Consider the following 25,996-nt stretch of genomic DNA (forward strand, 5'->3'; position numbering starts at 1 on the left):
GCTGTGTTGGATTGGGGCCAAAATGTGCAGTGGCTAGTCATTTAGAATCTTTGTTAAAGGTACCCCGTCAAGATAAACCAAAACCAAACAAAAAATTCCTACTATTAAACCACCACAGATTGTTAAAATATTTTAGAAATCCAATTTCCTTCTTCCAATTTATTCCGTTTCATTTTTGCATTTCACTCAGCTTGGATAATTAACACAGACAGAGACAGACTAGTCTGTTTCAGTTTCTGGATCACATGCCCTACAGCCATGCTACTGCTGCTGCTGTTTAGATTCATAATCATGCAAAACAATGTTTGTATAATAAATAAATCATAATAATAAAAATATTTTTTCATTTAATTTTTAACACAATCCTGAAAGCATTTATATTCATACTAGGTATTGTAAAGCCGCTTTTCTGTTCGCAAACTGGAAACATGAATCCCAAAACTAGTTAACATGGTTCCCTTAATATTTCCCCTTTAATGTTACCATAGATCTAGATGCTTATTTGCTAAAATAAAAAGATTGATCTAAATGTGTAACAGATGTACAAGTGTGCTGTGGGAAGAATGTACTATAAAAATATCTTATTTCTCTCATTCATATTTTCCCTTGTTCCTATGATATACATATGTGGCTTCTTGGCATTTGGAAGACTCTCAGATTACATGTCAGCCTTGGCAAATCTATGAAAGAGCCTAGCACACTTTGGGTACTGTATAAATACATGCAATTAATAATAATACATTGCTTTTATTTTTAAGTGTTTGTTTTTATAAATATAAAAACAAGGAAATGCATATGGAAATATAAAACAATCCAAGCATATACACTAAACAATGTACTGATCATCCACTTAACATTTCAGTGTTCAGTATCACTCAGCATTCGTTTCTTACCTTTGAGAGCTAGAATGGTGGTTACAAGTTGGGCTGCAAACTACATGCATCAGTCTGTGGCAGAATTCCCATAGATATCAATGGCAGTTACATGAATCAGAGTTGCATCCACTGAAGTAAATTGAATTGCACCATCAAGGGCAGAATTCGACCTATACATAGAAGCAGTATATGGTCCTAAACATTCTGCAATGGAAAATGGCATTTCCCTCCCCCCACCCCCCAAAAAAAAATTAGTTGAAATATTTCATTTTTATATGACAATTTTTTGCATCTAAAAATTGTTTCCAGCAACAAAATTTTCCCACTGGAAAAAGGAGAGGGGGAGGAGGAGAGAAGGGTAAGAGGAAACCAAAAAAAATTTGTTCTCAGTTAAAAAAAATTAATTCAAAATTCACTGCAACAACCAATTAACATTTTTGCTCCAGATCTAGTAAGAACATTAAGGCAAGACTTATTCAATGACTTTATTCATCTGCTTTTATTTACTTGGGGAGGGATTATCAAAAGTACCCCAAAGAGCTAAGTGCCCAACTCTCATTGGAAATCGCACCCTTGTTGTATGTTCTTGAATTTACAAAATATTTAACACATTTTAAATAGATCCACATAGGGTTTAAAGATGCTACTGATATACAGGAATTATAAAAACACAGAGAGGCACTGTAAAGATTAGGAGAATAATTTATATGAGAGTGTAAAGTATATTCTTGACCAAGGGCATCCCTGACACACAGACCAAAACACACACACACACATATATATACATATATATATATACACATATAAAATTTATGTATGTATACACACATGGGAACATAAGAATGCAACATTTATTTTCTATATACAAAATGTGTATGTCCAGGATGGTCTTGATCTAGTGTCAGATGCTTAGCACTCTCCTGGCAGAGGCGTCAGTTCAGAAAAATATTTAAGCATGTGCTTACCTTTAAGCATGAGTCATCCAACAGAACTCAATCAGGCTATTCATCTGTTTAAATTAAAGCACATGCTTAAGTGCTTTGCTGGATTAGGGTCATAGTGCCACATGTAGAAGACCCAGTGATGTCATGGCAGCTTTGTGTGTCAGTCAATGGCAATTCTCAACCCTTTATTATTAGGTGAGAAATATATTAATCCAGCCTGCCTGACATATTTATCAGGTCCTCCCCTCCCCCCCATTCAGATTCTGCACAGTGCAAGCTTTCATTAAAAAAACACCCCACACACCACAAGAAAAAGTCACTAGTTCTTAGAGCTGCAAAGAAAACCTTCCAAACATTGAACTGAGATAACTAGTGCAGAACTATCGTCCTGAATCTGCAGACAGCCTGAAACAACAGCTTCAAAAGAAGCGAGTCACTCCATTCATCTCAATGTGGTCTTACTTATAGAACCTGATGACAACATTCTAAGACACAGATTCTGTTGTTTTAGGTGCACAACTGTGCAGCTATTTTGTGCAGTTAAGACAACTGTGTGAACGAAATCAGGTAATTACATGCACAAGTGGCAAAGAAAAATTGGTAGTCCTAAAAATGCCCTGCCTTTTTCCACCCCCCCTTCCCTAATCAGTGGTGCCGAATGCAACCATGACTCTATGAACAAAGTTCAGTTACTATATAAGGGCCATTGTCTACCCTCAATCTTTGTACAAAGCTCCCATTTTTAAATCAGTGAAAGATCCACTGGGCCTTAAGGGCCCTAACTCTGTGGACCTGGCCCACAGTTGACAATTAAAATTTGTAGTTGACCTTATTTGAAAAATGAGTGATGCCATGCCCACGGATATTTTTTCTTCAACTGGGTTTGAAGAAAAATGCCAAGTGAGTATCTGTCCACAAAACACCCCGCAAAGGAGACACCAAACAAGGGGTGGTAACCCTTGTGGACTGGAAGCCATTTTTAAATGGCCCCTTTCATTTTAGTTGGAGTTGAGAGAGTATTGTTGTAATAAGTATTTCTGACTATCCAAATACAGTGACAGAGTGATGGTGTACAAGTAAATAGAAGACTTTTCCAAACAGATTCCTCTTGTCCCTAGTACATTTAATTTCACCAGTGATGTAACCCTTTGATAACTTAGTTCTCTCTCAGTTGAACAGCATTGTCTAGGTGAAGAAATGGGCATACCTTGGCTAAGCTTAAATATATGTGAAGTCTTATATGGAGGCTGTTTACAAGGCTGATAACTGAAAGGGAAACACCGGTTTCTTATAAATACCATTATTAAAGCAACTGAGCCTAATTAAATAATTTTGCTCAGGGAAAAATCCCAGAAGAGCCAATGGGATTTTTGCTTGAGTAAAGATTGCCATTTTGAACCCTTAATTGAATGGTAAAAGTATGTAAATCACCAATCATATTCTTAAAATTGTATTTATTTATAGATTTGTATCCTGTGCCCATCACTCAGGATCTGGGCACACACACATATATTAAAATAATATACATAATTATCTACAAATCATAATTTAGGTACATTTTCACCTTAGGATACAGATCTTTACAAATCCCCCCCCCCCCCAATCACTCCCTCAAGCATAGGCCTGAGTAAATAGATACTGAAAATTACTACTGAAGAAAGCAAGCTGCTACTGACATCAATGGGAGTTTCCAGCAATGATAGTGAAGGAGAATATGGTCCACCATTTCTGACAAAAGAGGAATTGTTCGAATGCTGGAGACTCACAGTAGTTTTAGGATCATTTTGATTAGTCAATAGAAACATCTTGTTAAATTAAAATTGGTTTGCTATAAATAGTGCGTTTGTTGTTTTCACACTTTTTTCCCCTAGTAAAAAATACATTGCTGTGAAGAATTTGCAGAAGTCCTTAGTCTTACACATTCGAATGCTGAGCAATCCTTACATTGCCATCAAATAAAGGCTACATGCTGCTGCGTGTCAAACTCCAGTGTGTCAGCGGAAGTTTGGTGCACAGATCTAGGCCTGCACACAGTCCTGCGTCGTCAGTCTGCACTTTCTACTGCAAAGTACTAGCAACACAAAGGCTCTCCTGGAAGGCCACCAGAACCAGTAATGGTTAAGCAAGAAGAGATCAAAAGAGGATATTGTTTTTAAACAGGCTTGAAAGTCCATTGTGTGTGGTTTTATATATAACACATATGCACCCACACATATAAAATACTCAAACACATGTTCTCAGAGGGCCTTACCCTGAAAACCGTTAGTCAGGAGTACTGCCCCTCACTAGAGCTGCACATGGAAGCAAGGTGTTGTATAGGGTCCAATATCCCAGCAATTTCAATAGGAGTTTTGACTGTGCAAACAGTGCAGGATTGGGCCCTTCCTAAGTATCTACCTTGTTAATCAGAGTCCAGAGCTCTAGAGCTGAGCACTCTGGTTCCAATCCAACAAAGCACTTAGGTGTGTGCTTAACTTTACGCCCGGGACTGCTCACGTGCTTAAAATTAAGCATGTGCTTAAGTGCTTTGATGGAACAGAGCCAGAGTTCTCACAGCCTTGTGAATAGTGCCCATAGTCAGGCAAAACTTCTGCTGATTCGAGTGGCATCTTTGTCTGAAATAAGGACTGCAGGATTGGGTCCAGTAAACACAGGCTTTCCTCGGACCTTGTATGACCTAAATCTGAGTTACATCACATTTCTACCTGCGTGTGCTACAGAAACAAATACTTAATACACTGGACAAGTAACTCACTTAAAGAAAGAGGGGGGGGGAAAGCCACTTGGCACAATTTCTTCATATAAAATAACTGACTCAACAATAAAACAGCTGTGTAGACCAGCCCCCAATAGCAAATGGTAGTATATATATATAAAGAGCATCAGTCCAGTTAAATCAAAATATGTAATAAATAGATCTCCTCTGACTTCATTATACAAATGCAAAATGGAGCAAAGAAAATCAGAAGCACCTGATTTAAAAAAAAAACAGATAAAGAAATGAGTTACACACAGAGCCCATGAGTTTAAAAACAAGTCTCCCCTGCATTTAATAAACCATGATTTAAAAAAAAATCCACTAAGATGACTTGCAGATCATTTATATTTATCTCTTATTATAGAAGACATTCTGTGTTTAAATTGAAGTATTTCTTAAAGTAAATGCCTTCTCCGCTGGGTTTATAAGCCTAGGTGTTAGTCAACAAAATGTGAAACCACCAATAAAAATTACATACCATACAATTTGAAAGCATTCTGATTTTTCCCTCACCACAAAGAGATAAATAATCAAGACTACAAAGCTGGGGATACAGGAGTCTAATTAAGAGCAAAATTTCTGGGCTGACTTAAAAGAGAAACAGCCAACTCAGGGATGGAGAAAACATATAATTCCACTCCCATCTCCCTATTAAGTGAGCGCTTGGAAAGGGTTTTATCTATGTGACTTATCAAACCTAGACCCAACCTTGATGCCTGAATAAGGAGTACAATGCTATTTTTGCCTCAGTAAGGACTGTAGACAGAGACGATGTAATAATTCACAACTGAAATATTATATCTGTAACCTTTCAAAATTTTAGGGGGTAGTGGGTCTCAAGACAATATGTATTTAGTGCAACTTCTAACATACCAAATGCTAGAAAACAATTAACTTTATATCAGCTCTGAAAAGGGGATTAAAAATATTGTCATTTCTTGCTGTACATTCAGTTTACGTTGTCTTTCAGACCACCAAATTAGAAAGCAGGATTTCCTATGGAAAATAAATTGAGCTAAAAATGGATCAATCCTAAACCATATATTTACAGGTTTTTGACATATTCACAATACAGTTTTGTATATGCATAAAAATGAACATTTTGGACACGTTGTGTGTCTTACCATAGACTTAGAATGAGCTAATATGTTAAACAATTTGATAAGTTTCCAATTCTGTAATTTAATTGATAGATGAACATATTTTTGCACTGTATCAATTAAGTCTGCAGATGCAAAGAGAGGATGAAACTACAGATAACATCTATCTTCATTGGCAACAGGGTTTAGACTTCTACCAAAGCAAAATAGATATATAATGAGTATAGTGGATATATCTTTTCAGGGCTATTAACGTCAAGAGGACCCTTTTAAAATTATTTAAAACATCAAATGAAACACAAGTTATCTAAAACATCAGATTTTCTAATTTTATTAAAAACTCACAAATTTTATCCAACATGTTTTCTTTCATACAGTGAATGGTCTAATATGCACTGGAGGTCACACAAGCTTAGGTTTATTAGAACAATAAAAGACATATGAGAAATTTAATATATAAAGAAAAAAGTAGCAGCTGTTGACTGCATATTTGACCATAAAATTTAAATATTTTGGACTTTTCTTTTAAAGACACAAAAATAAAACCTGTGTGGGTCTATATAAGTCATATTAACAATTCCATGAATGTTCAACAGGACTAAAAATTAGCAAAGATGTTTGTTTGTTTAACCTTGTAACACTTTAAAAACAAAACAAAACCAAAAAAACACTTGCTCAGGTTGCTGGTGCAAAGCACCTTACAGTATTTGTGCTATATAATTACTTTATTTGGCAACTGTCTGGTTTTTATGGGTTTTTTTTTTCTTTGCCTTCTGTAAACAACACCTTTTACAACTAGCACAGTGAACCACAAGCCCTGCAATCTGTCATATAACATCTACAGAAAAGAAAGTGGTATATTTTGGTTGGTTGCTCAAAATATTTTGCTTTTGAACAAGAGGTTCTAAAACAGGATTTATTAGTAAAACATAGAACTCCTGAATTTAACATTCTACGTAAACAGTTGACTGTTTTTAGGTCAGTAGAGTCTTTTGTTTAGTTGTTTTTTTTTTCATGAAGGTAGAATACTTTGTTTGTTTGTTTCAAGTCATTTTTAGTGAGAGGTCTGGTTGGCGACCTGTGTTATTATGAGGATTTTGTGTGTGTGTAGCTTTGTCAAGGTAGAAGAGTTGATGCTGAGGGCTTACATTTAGTACTTGTTATTTTGGCAAAATAATTAAAAAACAAAAAGTCCCACCTGATAGTCAGCAGGCTCACATTTCTGAAGCTAAAAAGAGTTTGTTGTTGTTGAACTTTCTGAGAGACAAAATTAACAAACAAATTCATAATGCCAGAACCATCCTTAAACCAGGAATACTAGCGCTCTTCACACTTCCCCCCTCCCTTTCTTTGACCTTCTTTTTGTTTTTTAAATGAAAAGTTCCTAAGGATTGTGGCTCTTAGGGTGACATCCAACAGGGTATTCAACCTACGCCATCCTATAGCACAGCAGCACTTTACTGTACAGCTTCACCAGTGTCTTTTCAATGGTTCCAAAACATGTCCCTTTTTTGTTTGTTTGTTTGTTAGTTACAACCATATTATGAAGATTGTCCTGGTCTATAGCAAAGCTTGCCTTGGAGTGATTTGGATTCAGTTCATTCCCAAGGTAAAATTGTCTTAGGGCAAGAGAGATGTTATACTTATTCATTTCTGTACACCATAACATAAGCAGACTAGAAGCTCATCACTTACTTAGACCCAGTTTGTTTTAAAGCTACCACACAGCTGCTTCATTCATTTCTGGTGGATGTGACAAGTGATTGCCATAATTAGCACCACCGTTGACGGATATTGAAGAAAATGGAGGACTTGGACCAAAAACTTCTGCAGACATGGAGTGCAAAGAACCTGGCAGGTTGGGCTCAGGGCTGGGTGAGTCTCCAGGTGGGTGGGACATTATGTCAGTGAAGCGCTGAGCCTCACTGGAAGGGTGGTGTCCGGGTAATGGGTGATCCAGTCCACCCAGAGGAGTTCCTGATGGCCCAGAGGAGGGCACAAATGGGAGATCGACCGGCGTCTGAGCTTGAGATGAAGGGGGTCCTTGTGGGAAGAAATCATAATTGCTTCCAGGGCCATAATACTCGCTCTGATAATCTACCAAAGAGAGAAAGAGAGAGAGGGGAAGAATAATGCAAAGGAACCAAGTGTAAAACAATAAAAAGAACTAGATAGGGCAAACTAGGTGCCTTAAACTGGTCCAAAGCTAACTAAAATCAACGGGAGTCTTTTCATTGAGCTCCTTGGGCTTTGGATCAGGCCCTCAATTAGGCACCTAAGCAAAGCCCAATGGGCAGATGTTCAGAAGAGCTCAGCACTCAGGTAGACACCTAAATAAAGTACCTTGGCCCCAGTGAGCACAATGGGATCTGGGTGCTGAACGCTTTTGCCAATCTGGCCACTTCATTCAGGTGCCTAGAGAGGTGCTAAACACTTTGGAAAGTCTGGCCCTGAATATGGATTCAGGGAAAGGTTGGCTATTGGTGTATTTCATTCTCCAGTGTCCATCTGGGCTAGCTGCTGTACAATCTTAAACACAGAGAGTACCTCACCTGCTCTAAAGAGCTCACAGCAAGTAAAGGAATTTTGGTTTCTTAGGGTGCACAGGTCCTATGTACTTTGCCCAAGAGTGATCTGCTTCATTTTCAAATTTTGGCAAGTCTGGAAAGAAATTCCAACCTTCTTTCTCTAAAAAAAGGTCACCATTTCGACAAAACAAAGAAAAATGAATGCACTGAATTTAAAAGCCAGTACTGCTTAGCGGATATGATATTCTGCATCTTGGTCCATTGGAAAGACTTGGTTCAAATTGTTTTAGCAGGAGGGACCCATCCCAGTTGATCATGGCCCAAAGAACACATATAGCACCTTTCCTAATTGTCTGTCATTTGATCTACTGAAATGTCTGCCAGCTCCGTTCAGGATGGAGCTTTCACACCACCTCAAATTACTCTGGCCAAGGAATGCAGGGGAAACTTCACCAATTTAAATAAAGACAAAAAGGGAAAGGGACAAGGATGAGCAGCGAATGACAGTGAAATTAACCAGAGGACCGTTCTTTTAAAAGGTTTCTGAAAACAATACTGACAGATTTTGTTGTTTTATGCCCGGTCCTTATTCTCACTTCAGGAAAATGCCATGGATCAAAGAGTTTATTTCTACACAGAGCCCAGCTGACTGCAGGATGGGACTACACAGGCTCTGGCTCACTACATTTGATTGCATTCTTCATTTTTGTGCCCTCCTGTTCCCTTCACTCCTCCCACCCCCAGACTGGATTTGTGAGGCTAAAGTGTTTATTTCCCCCACAGCCCTTTTGTGCACTAATTCCAGCTGGAGTGGAATGGAAGGTTTTCTGCAGCTCAAGTTTTTACACATTCTCTCTAATGGATCTAATTTGTAATCATACCAATCTCAGGAAGAGCCCAGGAACAGTCGGGACCAGGGACAGAGAGGTAGCCTTCCCCTTCCCCTCTTCAGATCTTTAATTCGAGTGATTCATTAGTGGCAGCCAGAGGTTGATCATCAGTCCTGATTTCACAACCAGCCCCCTCTTTTGTATTTACAGGGATCTGGGAAACGAGTCCTCTCCCAACCGGAAATGTTAGAACTTCTATGCTTCCCCTCCTAACATGCAGCCCAATCAAACAAGCCCTCCACCTCCTTCCCAAACCTCCCCCAAAACTTTGCCATTCGATTTCAACTTGGCTTTGGAAAGCAGGGTGTCCGTAAATATGCACAGAGGGCTCAATGATTGATGCAAGATTTCTGGAGATGAAACAGGCCCCAAGGAGGGAAACCTCCCATAAGAATAATACTCGAAGCCCAGGTAGAGAGAAAATCCCCACCACCACCTACTACTGAAAAACAACACTTGACAGCAGGGGCCATCGTCAGCTGATTGGTGACACATTCAGCCGCTTTCCTGCCTGGGTTTTAAATTCGCTCCCACAGGTTGTGTCCTTCCAGCGGGTTAGTGTTATGGGAGCCCCTTAGGGGAGATCTGCCCACGCACTGAAATAACCCCCCTCCCCAGTAAAACAAGGAGAAAGCGTTTGCTTCTATGCTGCGCAGCTTCTGGGGTTTGTGAGGCGCGTTTCCTTCCTGTAGCTGTGACTGTGCTGGGTTTGTTGGGGTCTCGAGGGGGGGGATAGAGGATTCCCCCCGCCAGGAGAAATTTCTTCCCCTTCCAGCCCTGCCAGCTGTTGGGGCTGGGGAACCTGGCCTGACCTTTGCTTCTCTTCACCCGGCGCCTTCCTAGCCCCGCGGGAGGCGTCTCTGCCCGGCGCTGGTACCCACCTCCATAGAAAGAGAAGGGCCCGTTGGGGATGAGCTCGCCCGGCTCCAGCCGGTCCACCAGCGGCCTCATGCGGCGGGGGCTGCGGAAGAAGGCGTGGCGGCGCGCCCCCAGCGCGCTCAGCTGCTTCATGCGCCGCTCCTTGGAGCGCCGGTTCTGGAACCACACCTGGGAGCAGCGAGGAGACGGGGGATGAAGAGCCGCAGCTGCCGCCTGGGACAGGCTGATCCCCCCGCCCCGCCCCGCCCCATGCAAACCCCGCTGGCCGCTCCCTCTCCAGCCACCCGGCGCCAGCTGCGTCCACACGGAGCCAGGGTCGTGTGCGCACCACAGGCGTCCCGCCCCCCTCTCGCAACACGTCTCCCCGCAGGCTGCGCTGAGACATACTCAGCCCTGCGGGGAACCCAGCCACGCCAAGGCAGAAGCACAGCGAGATCTTTTCTCTCCCCCTCCCACACACACACAGTTTAACCCCCTCCCCTGCAGAACAGAGCCCCGGACCCAGCGCACTCAGTCCTTCACCACGGGGAAGATTTTTATCTCAGGTGCAAACTCCCCCCGGCCAGAAACTGTCTCTTTAGTCTATGACAAGGGAGGCAGGATTTTGACTCCCTCTGGGCGGCCCAGCCCCCACTTTCCTAGGGTTAGTTCTCGTTTTTGTTTCCCCTTTCTCCCCGCATTCCGCTCCGGTGTCAAGCCTGGGTCCCTCCCGGATGCACCCGAATGAGGACGCAGCACCTCTTTCCCCCAAGCAGGTGGAGGGTGAGGGACCCTCCGCAGAGCCCCCGGGGCAGGAGAGGAGGCTGATGAATTGCCAAGTGCGTGAACCCATCTGGACGCTGGTGACAGCCTGTATATCACTGGAGGCAGGCTCCAGACAGCAACGGATTTTTAGGGGCTTTCCCGCCCCCACCCCTGGGAAAGCCTCATCTTTTCGGACTTGAATTTTCAACCCCCACAATACAATGAAGTGACACCCGATTTGTAATAGCCCCGGCGAGAGGGGGAGTTCCAGCCCGGGCAACAATGAGAAACGGGTCTTTAGCCCAGCACCCGCGGCGCGGGCTGTGTCAGACCGGGATGGATTTCAGCCTCAAAATAAATACAGGACCGCCTAGAAACATTACTGGGAGGCTATTAAAAACAAACAACAAACAAACAAACAAACCCTCTCGGGATCCCAAAGAGCAGTTTCCCTCGGAAAGATTTAAAAAAAAATCTTTTGTCCTTGGAGACGGATTCTGAGAATGAATTCGAGACATTTTTAAATAATTCTGCTTCTCTCTTAAATAACAACAAAACAAAGTCCTCAGCGCCTTAACTCCCTGGGTCACTAATTAACTTCAGCGCTCTCACATACGGGGATAAAGAGAGCAAAACCCCGCTCCAGGAAAACAAAGGCGGATGGGATGTTTCTTTTAAGGGAAAAAAAGGCTGACACCGATTATTATTTTTTACCAGATATAATAGGGCTCGATCCTGTCATTTTTATTCAGGCAAAACTCACTGAAGACCAGGTTCAAACCAAGTGTCTGTTGTTCTAATTTGAACGACATGGCAGATATATTTCCCGTGAACAATAAAACACAAACATTCATCTGTAGACACATATACACATTATATTTACACCTACATCCATCCATCATTGACTGTGTGTATATATATATATATATATATATATATATATATATATATATATATATATTATTGTGTGTATGCATATGTAGAGTGTATATTGTGTATATATGAATTCACACAATTATATATATACACACAGTGTACACAGATACACCCTTTATTCAGATATATCTCATACCTACATCTACAAACAAGCTAATTAACATATACACGCACAGCTCTCTGTGTGTAGGCACAGCTCTCTGTGTGTAGACACAGATATTGGTGTCTCTATATACATCTAAACTGTCCTCAAATGTACAGTCCGTGTTGAATTGAACATTTCAAACCAGGCCCTGGGTACTTTGCTTACAGCACTCCAGCTGCAGGTCAAGAATGATTGAGTTAATTCTTATTACCCTGACAAGATTACTCCTAATTATCCTCACACTGAGACTCTCCAATCTAACCTCGCCTTAATGGTCCTTTAACCCCCCATTACCCCCAGCGCTGCGGGTTTATAAACCTTTTAATAATGCCAGCGCATTGTCATTCTTATTTATCCATTAACCCCTCACATTTATGGTTATTAATTTCGATACCGTTCGCAGCTTCTTTAGCACTTTCCGCAAGAAGCGGGTTGCCTCTTTTTTGGTTAAATAAAGTCTGTGCCTGGTGTTAGGAGCCAAATCTCTGCCGTCTTCACTCAGGCAAAACTTCCCTGGAGGATGGCGGGAGCCTTGCCCGGGCGAAGGCTGCAGGATTGCACCCCTGGAAGGTGCAGGGGTCACTGCAGGAACAGGACGGGTGGGACTATTTCCAGCCAGTCCACATTTCTCTTCAGTTTGAGAGTCCGCCTGTATTGTCACTCTGGACATGGGAAGTTTTGGTTTTTTTAAATCTTGCCAATAATAACGCGGACTCAGTATCCCTCGACCTGTTAATCTTTCAAAGCAGCGGGTCCCCCTTAGTTTGGGATGGGTGGCACAGGAGGCACACTGTCAATATGACAATGGATCCTGTACAACTCCCTTTCCTGCATTTCTTCCTGGCCATTGCTCCCGGGCTGATTGTATGTTCTCCTTTCCCTCTTTTCTCTGTTTTCCTGCAGAAAGATTTCCTCCGGGGGCTTCCCCGGGTTATGCCTTTTTGTGCGCCTTCCCTGTACCTATGCCGCGGCTCCTTTTTGGAACAACGTCAAAGCTTTTCTCTGTTTCCTATATTTGCCAGGAGCCACGTGAAAGGTGGCTACAAAATGCATGCAAGGCTTTAACCCTCTCAAGGATCTCTCAACCCAGCCCCACAGGAGGAAGTTCAATAATCCCCAGGCTCTGCGCACCTCAAGCAGCTGTTTATATACATTAGGGTCACAAACTTATATTTCAATTGGAGAGAGAGAGAGAAATGCCCACGTAGAACTCTGATTTCCCTTGTTTGTTTCTTCTTTCGGAAACTGACCAGTATCCTAAGCACACAAGCCTTCGCTTCCCTTTATTACCAGGACTCTTGGAGGTATAAATAGGCCTCTGCGATTCTGTGCACAGAGTCGCCAGGGGCTAGAGACACCCTAGATCGGCCAGAAGCGGCCCGCATAGCGTGAGCAGGGGGGGTGGGTATCTTGCCCCTCTGGAGGCTTTTTGCTACCCAGGGGAGGCATTATAATAAGGCCCGTCCCTTTAACTCGCTTGGCAAGTCCGTCCCCTCTCAGTCTCTCCCCTTGCATTGGGATGGCGCTGAACTGGAAAGCGCATCACTGGAAGCGTCACTTTTAAACCAGCCGACTTGTATTTTTGGAGATTTGTTCGGAGACCCCACATGGGGCCTTTCAGGGGGCTTTGGAGGGGGCCGGCGATTAACCGACTGGAAACCCCTCCTCCCAAGCGAGCTGAACGCACAAACCGCCCCTGCCCCCCAGGTAACCCAGGCTGGGACTGGAGGTTGGTACCTGTATGACTCGCATGTTGAGCCCCGTTTCTTGGGCCAGCTGTTCCCTGATGTGCCTGGTGGGTTTGGGGGTGGCTGCGAAGGCGGCTTTCAGAGTCTCTAGTTGTTTGGCTTTGATAGTGGTGCGGGGACCCCGCCTCTTGGCCCCCAGGTTCTGATCATCGTTCTCATTGCTGCCAGCTTCCTTGTCTGACACGTTGGCACTCTCCGAGTCCTTCGCGTCGTCTTGGGAAGGATCTTGGGAATCCGGAGACAGACTGGGGTCACTGCCGGTTGTGGCTGGGCAAAAGGAAAGGGGTGGGGTGGGGTCACACTCACATCGGCTGTGCTGAGCATTGCATTCCCCCGGCCCAACGCGCTGTAACACAGGCGTGTGAAGGTGACACAGTTTCACACGCACCGCGAAAACCTTCAGAACTTTCCCCCATCTTGCGCCCCCCGCCCCGTCCCTACAAGCTCGGGGAAGTGCATGTGTTTCTCTGATCTTTCCTAGTTTGATTGGAAACTTGAATATCAGAACCCACTCCCCACAAAAACGAGCATGAATTTAAATGCAACATCCATTGATTTTGAAGGCAAGAGGAGACCACTAGAATCAACTCATCTGAAGCTTTTTAAAAACATACCTCGGTGTCAAAAAAACCCCAACAACATTAATTGTATTTCACAGCATTAGAGGCAGGTGGGATTAAAAACAAAAAAAAAATTCAACTTTTAAATCTACCTTTCACAGCTGCAAATGTTTAATTTATATTTAGTATTGGTTTCTGCAAAGCAGCACTCATATTTTGCAAGGTCTCACATCTATTCCTCTGCCATGATTCTACTTATATGGACTCGAAATGCAACAGTTGCAAAATTCCAACCGGTACAATATACCGTGTATCAGATTGCAGCAGTTGCTGGGTAATAACATTGCCTGAAATAGTTTGCACTGTTCCTCACAGACTGCTCAAGAATCGTTCCTGTAGGAGTCAAAATTCATGCTCTGAAAATATTGCCCATGGCATCAATCCCGTTCTCCTTTTCTATTTAATCAGACGTGATAGGGCGCGCGTCACTAGCTTGGGAGACTGGTTATAAAGCCACAATGTAAAGGGACAGACGTCTCAAGCCAAGATCCCACACACAGAAGGCTCCCATATTATTACAAACCGAAACAAAACCGACTGTGTATAGTCTGAACAAATATTTGTATTTACAATGCACCCGACAGTCATTTCTGATGGCAAAAATGTGCCGTTCAAAAATGAAACGTCAGAACACAATGAAAAACAGTAAATGACGACTGATCTCCTTGCAATGCGTATGCTGCATTTCAGAGCAGCACCCAAGTGACTGAGTTATCAACGCATCTGGGAACCAGGAAGGTTTCTTGCTCCCAATTTAGCTTCTATTATAAGAGGGGAAAGTTGAGCTTGCTGAGGGGTGGCCCAAAATCTTTACTTGCCAATATATATATATAGAAAGAAAGAAAGAAAGAAAGAAAGAAAGAAAGAAAGAAAGAAAAGGAATAAGCAATTTTGTAGAACTTTCCTTACACAAAGAGGGATAAGAGAGAGGTCCCCTGGAATCTTCAGGTTGATTAAAATACTATGGTGTGTGTGTGTGTCTATGTACACACACACACACAAGCTGTATTTTAGCCTTTGGCCAGGCAGCTGGTCGCCTGGCTGGCCAGTGACAGTGGCAGAGGTCTCCTCACCTGAGTGCAGGCTGTTCTCTTTGGCAGTATTGCTGTTATTTAGGTAATCTTCTTTGCAGACAAACTTGTTCTCGTCGATAATATAGAGCTCCTCGCCGGTGGAGAGCTGTTTGTTACACATCATACAAGTAAAACAGTTCAAGTGGAACACTTTGCTTCTCGCCCTCCTGACCAAGTCGCTGGGGGAGATCCCCTGGGCACAACCAGCACACTTGGTCCCAAAACACCTGGCAAGGAAGAAAGAGAAAGGGTGGAAGAACAAACACCAAGATCAGCGCGTCATCTGGGTGACCCGAAGGACCCTGTACTAGCAGTATTTCAAAATTAAATGCGTTCTTTTTGTTCAGGGGGGAAAGGAAGCAGGAAATAGGGCCACATTTCGTTAAAGGTGCTAAACTTGTATAAATTAATAAACCCAGCCCCCCCCCATCGCCTTCAACGAACATTTAACAAAAGCATTTTTTCCTATAAAAGTGCAGTATTGATCCATGCAGAAAAAAATCCTCCATTATAGATATACTGAATTATGTGTTAAAAAAGAAGTGACCTGGGAAGAGGATATATTGCTGGAAGATTAATTAAAACATTGGAGCTGGGTTGTCGCGAGTTTCCCCTTTAAACTTTGACACATTGATTAACGACGCTCTAATAAACATTAGGCAGAATTTCTTATGTGTTCTCAATTTGTCAAGAGCCTTGCATTGTGTGTGCGCGCCCTGCATGGAGAGGCTAGGTCTATAAAGACGGTAGGATTGCTTGGCACACAGGAAGGCCAGGTGTGGCATTTGATCGGTCACCACTTAAAAACTTCGGGGGAAGGAGGAGAAAGACACCCGGTTCAGATATATTTAGCCTGGCTCTATAATATTAGCCTTTTGCAATACACCTTAACTCCTGGTACGGATGAAAATATAATGCTTGTTTTAAAAAGAACCTATTTCCCCGTGCTTATAAACAAATGTTGCCATTTGCCCTACAGGCCTGTCTATGAGCATTTATCCACCTAGGACCATTTAAATTATTTTAAAAGCAGGGGTCTATAAATCTTCCTCTAGGTGTTTAACTGAATAGAACACAGATCCCCGAGAAATATTTGCAGCCCGTGGCCTGTGGTTGGGACCTACGTTTTGCAGCCCGGATCTGACCAATATTTGCACTTTACTCGGTTTGAGGACTTTAAACCATTTTATTTTTAAATGAGAGCCGCCTTAGCTGAATATCCCTTGGCAATGCGGAAATGGCAGAGGAAAAAGGAGACTGCAAGCGAGTACAAATCGGAGCCTTTGTGTTTCTGTATATCGAAGTCAATAGATCCAATTTAATTTAATACCACATAAGCAAGACAAGGAAGGAAATTTACATGAGAGGTCTATGTGTGATCCAGGCACACGCTCTCCGCAAAGGGGGAGAGATCCGGCCTTTCCATTTCCACAGACGGGACAATTTACAAGGGGGAAAAAGACCCCAAGGACAATTTCAAGCATTAGGAGATTTTTTTGGCAAGAGAATCAAAATTTGCAGCGAGAGTCAATTTCCGCGGTCCGGGCTCTCTCTCGCCGACAAGTCAGTGTGGACTGGCCCAGGCAAGATCCGGGAAGTTGAAACCCTGATATTGCTTCTCTTCAGCACTATAATCACCTCGGGGTTGAGGGGTGCTCTCACCGCAGAGCCCTGCGGAGTGGAGGGGGTCGGGAAGGGAGGAGGTTGGGAGGTGTTTTTCTGACAGGGATACAGGATGGGATGTGGATTGTTACATCTGCTGCGTCGGGGGTGGGGTAAGAGGGCGGATTTGTTTGTATACAGGCAGCTTCCTCTTGGAGAAACACGTTTATTATTCAAATCCAGTTATCACATATTTACTAAAAACCGCAGACAGATTTAACGCGGCAGCCTCCACACGGACTTCCCCCAGTTTTAGCTTTGCCCGAGAGCCTTAGATAGCAAATGTGTCATTTCCTATTGAATTATCACTTCTGAATACACAGGGGCTGCAAACGGGCACAAGGATCTCCAGACAAACTTTTAGGGGGGGGCCGGTGGATATTTCTACTGTAGATCGCGTGGCTGTTAACAAAAATCTTAATCGAGGCGGCTACTGCATTCCGCCTATAATATAATTTAAGCAACATCCTCAGTGATAAGGAGGGGATCACACTCCCTAAGCAGAGCGCTGCCTTTTCCTCTTATTATCAAAGTGAAATGAAGCCGAAGAGAGAGAGGATTTTTTTTAAAGTCTCTCAAATATACAAATAATTGCACGTGTGATATTAGCTATTGGTCAGTATCATGCACTGCAGTTGGCCGAGGAAAACGTGGGAAAGATTCTTGGCTCCTCTCAGAGGTCCATATTTTAGGGGCTTTTTAAAAAGACTTGCACTTTGCCTGGCAGCAGCGAACACTGCATTTTATCTGGGCCTTTCAACTCGCAGGGCTCCAAAGAACTCGATACAAAACTCCGCTAGGCCAGGATTTCCCAGGCCTGACAACGTAGGACAAGGGAGCGATCACTTACATTATCTTATTTTAAGGATAAGGATGTAAACCTCGGGCCAACGATCATTTTCATGCCCCGCGCAAGCCCCCCGGGGAATTATTGTTACATAGATGCGGGCTACGCAATTCTTAGATTTCTTTTAAAAGTTTTAAAAGATGAGGGAGGCTGTTTCAGTGGATAATCGTTCCTGTTGGGTCTAGGATCACAATACAATATAGTCTGGTGATCCTGGTGTTTGCAGGCAGACTAAATAATACGAATTAGCTCCCTTTCCCCCGAATAAACAACAACGAAATCCCTGGGAAGTTGTAAAATGTTATGAAACTGCGGGAGGCGTTAGGTCTAAACGCCAGTGCTCTCGGAAGTGTAACCGAGGGACGTGAGCACCCGGCTTGCGGCAGAGAATCGTCCTATGGTGGCTGATTTAAACGGACAAGTCTTTGCGCCCACTGGGCTGTCATTAAACGCTCGAGGCTGAGGTGGTTTTTTCCCCAGAGGAAGAAGCCAGTGCTAGTCCCTGCCTCTCTCAGGATCAGCGCGCGCCTTTGAAATGGGCACCGAAAGAGACGGCACTTTCCCTAAGGAAACCTCAGCAGGATTTGGCCTTCGTTTCTCTGACTTGTATTTTCTGGGGGAGGAGAGGAGGATCGGGGGTAGATCCGGGGGGAGGGGGAATCAGGCCTTTTAACTCTGGAACTTGGGAACTGAAGTTTCTTCCCCGCTCTGCGCCCACGGGCCCGGCCCTTGACGGACACACGCCAACGATCCGCGCTAACCTCTCCTCTGCCAGGGGTGACCCCAGCCGCCTTTCTCCCCTCCTCGTCCTCACACAATTCCCCTTTGCCAAGGCAAACTCATGCCCGCCCTCTCCACGGAGCGGGGAACATTGCAACACACCGAAAGGCCCTCCCTCCTTTCGCACCCTCCCCACGACATCACCTTGAGCGAGGGAGCCGAAGGAGATGTGTGAGTGTGTGTGTGTGTGTGTGTTTGTGTGTGTGTGTGTGCGCGCGCGCTGGGGAGAGGCCCACGACATCACCTTGAGCAAGGGAGCCGAAGGAGGTGTGTGTGTGTGTAATGTGTGTGTGTGTGTGTGCGCGTGTGCTGGGGAGAGGCCCACGACATCACCTTGAGCAAGGGAGCCGAAGGAGGTGTGTGTGTGTTGTATGTGTGTGTGTGTGTGCTGGGGAGAGGCCCAGGATGGGGACATACAAAAATAAAAATTAAAAAAAAACCATCGCTCCTATTAAAAAAATAGGTTAAAAAGGGTAATTGCGAGCCACGGCTTCCGGCGGGGGAGTCCGGTACTTACCGAAAGAAGTCGGTTTTGCAGTAAAGCTTGCCTTCTCTGGAAAAGCATTTCTCTGTCAAATTGCATTTACATTCACAGCATTGAACACACTTCACATGCCAAGCCCTGTCCAGTACATTCAACAAAAACCGGTCCAAGATTGGCCGTTTGCAGCCGGCACAGTGCACCATTGTCTTTGGTTATTTTGAGAGTGGGGGGTTTTGGCTCCCAGATGTCAAGCAAAAAAAAAAATTAAAAAGAAGAGATTACACCAGCGTCGGGTTTTTTGTGTGTTTTAAAAGCCTTGGAGGAGAAAAGGGGGGGAAGCAAAGCGGTGGGGGGGGGGGAAAGAGGATATCTTCTTTCAAATGTCCTAGCAGGGATACACAAATACCAAAAGAAAAGAAACAAAAACAAAAAAACACCCACGGCCCAGCTTTTCAATACAACAGCAGAATCCCGGCCAATAAAATAAATAATAATAATAAAAAAACAACAATAACACAGATCAACGCGCATAAAAATAATAACAATAATGATGATGATGATGATTAAAAAACAAATGTGATGAGTTTTCTCAGGTCTGAGGTAGCGCAGTCAGGAGTCAAAGTGCATCTGCTTTTCCCAACGAGAAATCAAAAGGAAGGAGAAAAAAATGAAATAATTCTAAGACTCGAAAGGAGCTTTGGATCCTAACCTAGGCTCATTGCCCTAATCTGTCATGGATGCCGCCCTGGAGAGGGAGGGAGGGGGGAGATGCTTGTTGTTATATAGAGAGATATATTTTCATACTATAAATCAGCCAGATGTATCTCCTCTCGCTTGATGTTGCTACAGTCTTCTTGACACAAGTTCAAACGCCCCCTTGTATATTTCAGCAAGACAGTTTTACCTACCCCTGTTCATTTGTCTAGTCCACTAGTCAAAACGCCTAGCCTTGTCCGTGCAGAGACAACATTGCATTGCATGCTTTTTGTGGTGGTGGCGGCGGTGGGTTAGTTTGGTGGTGGTTGTTGTTGGGTTTTTTTTGTTTTGTTTGGTTGTTTTGCTCTGTTGAAGTCTCCTGCGCGGCGCTGGCCACAATGTTCCAAGCAGAGGAAGGGGACGAAGAGGAGGGTCTGCAGGGCCGGATACTCTGTTCAAAAAGGTCTTTAAAAAGAGGAGCCTCTCTCTCCCGTCTGGCGTGTGCGCCCGGCTCTCCGCGCGGCTCCGCTCCCAGCTCCAGGCAGCTTCTCGCTGGACTGCATGTTCCCGGCCGCCTAGGAGCCAGAGCCTTATGCACCGATCTCCCACGTCACGGCCGGGGCCAGCCAATCACCGCCCCGCTGCCCTCCTCCCACCCCAGCAAACCATTAAGCATCCTTCCCAAGCCGGGATGGTACAGTGAGACCCATTTATAGAGAATAAGAGGAAGCGACCCATTGTCAAAATTGTTAGGTAATGGCATCTTTTCATTTTGTTTCTTAAATTCTGATTTGGTCAGGTACTTGAAGTGCACTTTGGGGGAAGAGCTGGCTAAGGAACAGGAGTGGCTGTAGTGGTTTATGAGCGGTAGCTCACAAGTTGCACCCAGCAGAGAGAGACAGAGTGATAAAACTGGTAGGTAAAATTTTTGGTTGTTTTTTTCCCCTCTCTAGCTCAAGAGGAGAAGTGTGTCTGTTTAAGTGTCATTTAAATATTGGGGTCTTGTTGTTGTTGTTGAGCAGAGCATCTTTATGGGTAGGAGGTTACAACCAAGTGTCCTGATTTAATGTAAATGACCTTTGCTGATAATTTTACTGCCTCAAAGAAGGACAAATTAGTCGTCTTTACAAGGCACGTGAAGAGAAGAAAGTTTAGGGGCTAAGAAACGGAAGCCAGTTTTCAGAAGAGCACGGTTGAGTTTTTACACAGCAGAAGGTAATTGCCGTTGAGTAAACAAAGCTTATAACATTCTGCTTTATGATCAGAACAAAATGAAGCCCCATCTTTTGGGAAAGGAAAAAGAAAAGTGTGAAAACTCTCCTGCTGTCTGAGCCACATCATGTTGTTTATTGGCTTTATAGAACACTCCATTCTGCTAGAGAAAAAGAGATTTTGAATGAACTTTTTTGGGGACAAGAACGAACGTGCCCATTAATTTTTGGAAAAAGCTTTATGAGTTTTCAGAAGGCTTAAAACCTGTCTCTCTAGGGCAGAGAACCCATATAGCTTGGATCCGATATAAATTAATATTTTGTTTGGTTTTCAACTCAATATATGTATTTATTTATGTTCTTTAATATTTATTTTGGGGTATTTATAAAAAAAAATCAACTACTCCGATATGATTAATTTGCCAGCATTTGTGATATAAAACTGGAACCAAATGATAAATGCAATTTACTTAATGAACCTCTTTGCAAATAAAAATTAATTCGATGTTACCTTAAAGGCATTTCGTCAATGACTGATCAATTAGGAAAATATTTGATTTCTCTTCGGGTTTCGCATTTACGTTTGTCTTGTGAGAGAATATTGTATGAGGATAATGTAAATCTATGGCAACTGAATCAGAAATGGCCTTTATTTGGAAATTGATGTGTAAAATCTTGAGGACAAAGGTTGATGAAGTTTGCACTTGTTGATGATTGAAAAACTGCCCCCCACAGAATAATTTTTTTCCCAATATAAATTTGATTATAATGAATTCTGCTCGGATTCCCAAATACATTTTCTGTAACAAAGTCTCCTCCCCTTCTCAATTATTTTCTTGCTAACTAGCGGCTTTGACTGAATGTTGATTAGCAAAGAAAGGCGATAGCTTTATTTTCTTTAAAAAGTTAAAGGGTTAATAGTCTGGAGAAAACCATTTAAAACAAAACTTGTTGTTTTCTCTTTGAAAATAATTCTAATAGTCCTTCATTCCGTTTAGGGAAGTTTTAACAAAATGGGACATTTGCAGGAAGGCAATTTATGGTAAAGCTCATCCGAAGAGGACACTCCAACTTTCACTTCGGATTGCTTTGTAGTTCCGAATTCGGATTCATCCCCTGCTAGCTAAGGAAGCAAGCTCAGATGCTCTCCTTTCGAATCAAAGTGGACTAAAATCAGGGCTAATTCTTCCCTTTGGCAAAACCGCGTTACGGTTTCATGATATTCCTAACCCGTCTCACTTCAGTTTAGTTCATATCTATTTCCCCCTCATCATTAAACAAAAATCACCCCCAATTCTGCTCAGCCTGTCGCCCATCAGCGAACCCCACTCTATTCCCCTTCGGATGACTGAAACCTATTGGGCGTTCACACCGAGAAGGAAACAGTTTGGATAACGTTCTGGTTAAAGCTACACAAACCGAATCAAGAGAAAGTTCGGAGTTTGAGCCGGTAGCGGGATAACATAGGTATATAAGCGGCGGCTCTCAACTAGATCCAGGCAGGCACAAAGCCTCTTTTCGATACCGATCTCCGGTCTGTATTTATTTGTCTAAACCCAGGCAGCTGTTCCATTTCTCAGCTCCGGCTGCAGCCCAAGGACCCAGCGCTTGGATTGCAAACGGAAGACCTCTCCACCCCGCTCCAACTCCGCCTCCTCTGCCAGCGTAGTGGGAACTGGAGCTTTAACGCCTGGCCTGACACACAACGCACACAGAGACACACACACGTGTTTGCCGGATGAGACCCAAAGCTCCTGGGCGCTCTCTCCCAGCCCCCTCCCTCCCCCAGCTGTTGGGCTGCATCCTCTCCGCCTTTATTGGTAAAACGTTAAAAACTGGAATCAATACATCCATCCACAGAGCCCCCCGCCCCTCCCTTTCCACATCCTCAGCCCCCCTTTCGCCCTGCATATGGGCTTCTTCTCATGTAAAACAGAGGGAAGGGATGTCTGGGATAGCCATGGTCCTATAGACCCTATAAGGCGACAGCTGTACTCTGCTATCAAGGGACCTCTTCCTTTGACTGCCGGCCCCCAAGTGACATGTGTTGCTCAGGGATGAATAAGAGAGAGAAGATGAGCATCTTATGCCCATCAGCTTTCCATGATGCGCGTGTTTTTTAAGGCGTTAGCAAAAGCATCTGGTGAGAAAGAGAGAGAGATTATACGTGTATATATATATACACAGCGGTGCTAGAAACCCCGCCTCCGAAGAGTTTGTGGTGGGGAAAGGTAACCAGGGACCCTTGCTGAAATGAACCTTAAAAAGGAAGCCCCTGCAAAATGAACCCAAAGACAATGGATCTGACACTGCCAGGGCAGGGTTTCGACCCGACTCTCTCCCTCTCCGTAAAGGTGGGATTCAATGTGTCTATTTCAACAACTTTCCACCAGTTTTAAATGCAAGGGAGACCCCAGACCCGTCTTACACAAATTAAAATAGCAGAAGCAGGCCAATCCCTGGATGTAGTTTGCCTCATACTCCAAACTGAAAAATACCTTCTCCCAAAACCAGAGAAAAAAAATTCGCTGTTTCTTTAAATGAAAACTATTAGGCGGCTACCCTGCTAAATCAGGAGAAGGTAGATGGTGATGCCTTGCTGTGGAAAAGTGGAAACTGAAGCCCAGGAGTTTGCAAGGAAGATTGATTAATAAAGCCATCTGATTATATAAAATGCTTGGCACTCCAACTGGCATGTTACATGCACTGGCATTTGCTTAAATTTACATTCAGATGCCCGGTAGCATCGATTCTTTCTCACTTTGCTTGTGCACCCGTGAACACACACACAATTTTCTCCCACTAAATTAAGACGGTTTCCTCCAGCTGCAGTTAAATAAGAACTGGCTTTGCCAAGGCCGTGCCATTCCATGGGAAGTCAGTGTCGTTTCGTTTGGGGAATGAATCTCCCTGGTTCAAAAAAACAGTCCTGGATCTGGAGTGATTTTTGTAAAATGTGCAGTGAAGCGGGTCTGCCCAGGATGCAGGACTCTGAGAGGGGGGGAAACAGAAAGATTACAACCTGCTTTCCCCCTAATGATTTTAGGAGACTGGAGCACTGGCCTGGAAAGCACCACACTTCCAGCGCCAAACCTGCCTTTTGATCAGATACATTTTGAAAGGACCATTGATTTAGTGTCAGGATTTCCTGGCAAGCCATTTTCTGGCTGGGGCGAATCATTCTATAAGGCACAGAGTTTGCTTCCTGCTTTACAGGCCACTTGCTGTAGCGGGTCATTAACGTGATATAGTGTGAGGAACTCGGGGGGGGGATTAACACAAAAAGCAACCCCCCCCCCCAACACCGCTCCAGATCCTACAGACGGACTTCGGGTCTGGAGTTCGGCCTGGACAAAAGACAAAACAGTTCCCTGGGCGTTGTTTGATTCACCCTTTGAGGAGCCATCCTGCAACCCGGAGCAGGGACAGTCCAGACCTGTTTCTGTAGAGCTCCGGCCCCGATCTAGCCAACTCTGCCAAAGGACGCGGGGACGGATTGCTCCAGCTGAGCGCGGAGTGGGGAAGATTCTCTCGGGTCTGTCCCTGGGAGCCGTTCACACTGCAGGAGTCTGTAATCGCTTCTCTGGGAAGTGGGGTCAGCAGCAGGCTCCAGGGAGCCTCCCCTGCCCCAGGCTTGCATCGCGGGGGAAGACGTTCAGCGAGCCAGGCCAGCTGCATTTACGGCCCTATTCCCCGGAGCGCCCAGCCAACTCGGGGGGGGTGGGGGGGTGGTGGTTGTGATTTGAATGTCCTCAGCCATCAATCGAAAATCTCAGGGCTATTATTTACATCGTATTTACCTTGTAGTGCGGGGGGATAGGCAAGACAAAACGCTCAAATCAACACCCCCCCCCGCACCGAATAACCCAAACGATGTCACTCACCCATCTCTGGCTGCCTAGGAGGATACACAGCACCTCTGTCCCTGGCCCAGACACGCCGGACAGGTTTCTGCACAGAGTTCAAATTCCCAGTGGTAGCAGCTGACCCAAGGTGGCCCTATCGGCCTCTCCCCCCCTTACCCCTCTTGGAACCCCGACTCGTGTCCCCTTGTGTCAGATGGGCTCTCTGCCCCACTCCCCCTCTTTGTTCTTTGGGAGGTGCCTTCATTCGGGTGCCAGCGACACCCTGCGCGACAGAACTGGGGTGATGATGAACGAGGCTGGCTGGTTACTGGGAAGAGGTGGGCAATGAGCGGGAAAGTCAGCGCTGAAGTTTGGGGGTGAGAGGTGAATAAATCTAAAAAGCTAGGGGCGTTTCACCCAGAACAGTATAACTGGGGGGAGGAGGGGGGTCTCCATTGACTTCTTGGACGAGTTTCTCCCCCCCTCCAAGTTTCATCAAGCTTTTTCATTCTCATTTTTATTTAAAAAAAAACCAGATTGCAATTCGCTTATGGGATAGGAAGGGAACTGACGTGTGTGTGTGTCTCCTGTATCACCTATTTCTTGCTGGAACGAGAGGGACTATCGTCACGTTTTAACACAAACTCACACACTGTGGCTGTTTTTAATGTCGCCCCAGTTTTTAAAAGGGGAAATAAAAACGAGGAAAAAATCAATGTAAATTCCATGTTAAGTTTAGGACAGAAACAAAGTGACGTCTTCCCTTTCGGCTGGGTGTGAATCTGCGTTCTGTTGGTGTCTTTCCCGTTCTTTCAGTTCAACATCGCCCTGTTTATCATCCGTCTTTCTACACCATTGCGCTCGGTAATGGGATTTCTCTCTCCCCTTTATGGGGCACTAGTGTTGTACAAATATTATAGTCTCCCCAGCCCCTCTATAGACTCAGCCTAGACTCGTGTAGAATAGCAACTGCGCTCGGCAGGAATTGCAAAACTCGAGGCAGGAGGCATCGGAGAGTCTTGCGGTTTGACTTATTCTCCCACGCGGGCTGCGGAGGTACCCGCAGAATAGCTTCGCGGGGCAGCCGAGGGTTGATGCAATTGCTGTTTTGCCGGATTTTAAAAGCTCGGTCAGTGAAGAAACTCCCTTTAAAATCTGGACACGTTGCCTTGATCTGTAAATATACAGCGGCTGCAGGCGGAATATTCCTGGGAAACGGATCAAGGGAAAT

General features: G+C 44.3%; 1 protein-coding gene across 6 annotated transcripts in view; it reads right to left on the reverse strand.

Annotated features, from left to right (window-relative positions):
* Positions 1-25,996, reverse strand: part of LHX1 (LIM homeobox 1) — a 151,650-nt gene that overhangs the window by 1,768 nt on the left and 123,886 nt on the right. For 2 of the 6 annotated variants that reach the window (XM_039508521.1, XM_039508520.1), the window contains exons 3-6: positions 15,241-15,467; positions 13,537-13,814; positions 9,908-10,142; positions 5,986-7,774 (exon numbers count right to left, since the gene is read on the reverse strand). In XM_039508521.1, the coding sequence (XP_039364455.1) occupies positions 7,395-7,774; positions 9,908-10,142; positions 13,537-13,814; positions 15,241-15,364 (1,017 nt within the window). In that variant the 5' untranslated portion in view covers positions 15,365-15,467 and the 3' untranslated portion in view covers positions 5,986-7,394. Of the gene's footprint in view, positions 1-893; positions 1,046-5,985; positions 7,775-9,907; positions 10,143-13,536; positions 13,815-15,240; positions 15,468-19,046; positions 19,217-19,921; positions 20,257-25,996 lie in introns of those variants that run through there. The other 4 variants (XM_039508518.1, XR_005590243.1, XM_039508523.1 and 1 more) reach the window with 4 other exon arrangements.

Source organism: Mauremys reevesii, linkage group 20, assembly GCF_016161935.1.
Source record: "Mauremys reevesii isolate NIE-2019 linkage group 20, ASM1616193v1, whole genome shotgun sequence".
Classification (NCBI taxonomy): Eukaryota; Metazoa; Chordata; order Testudines; family Geoemydidae; genus Mauremys; species Mauremys reevesii.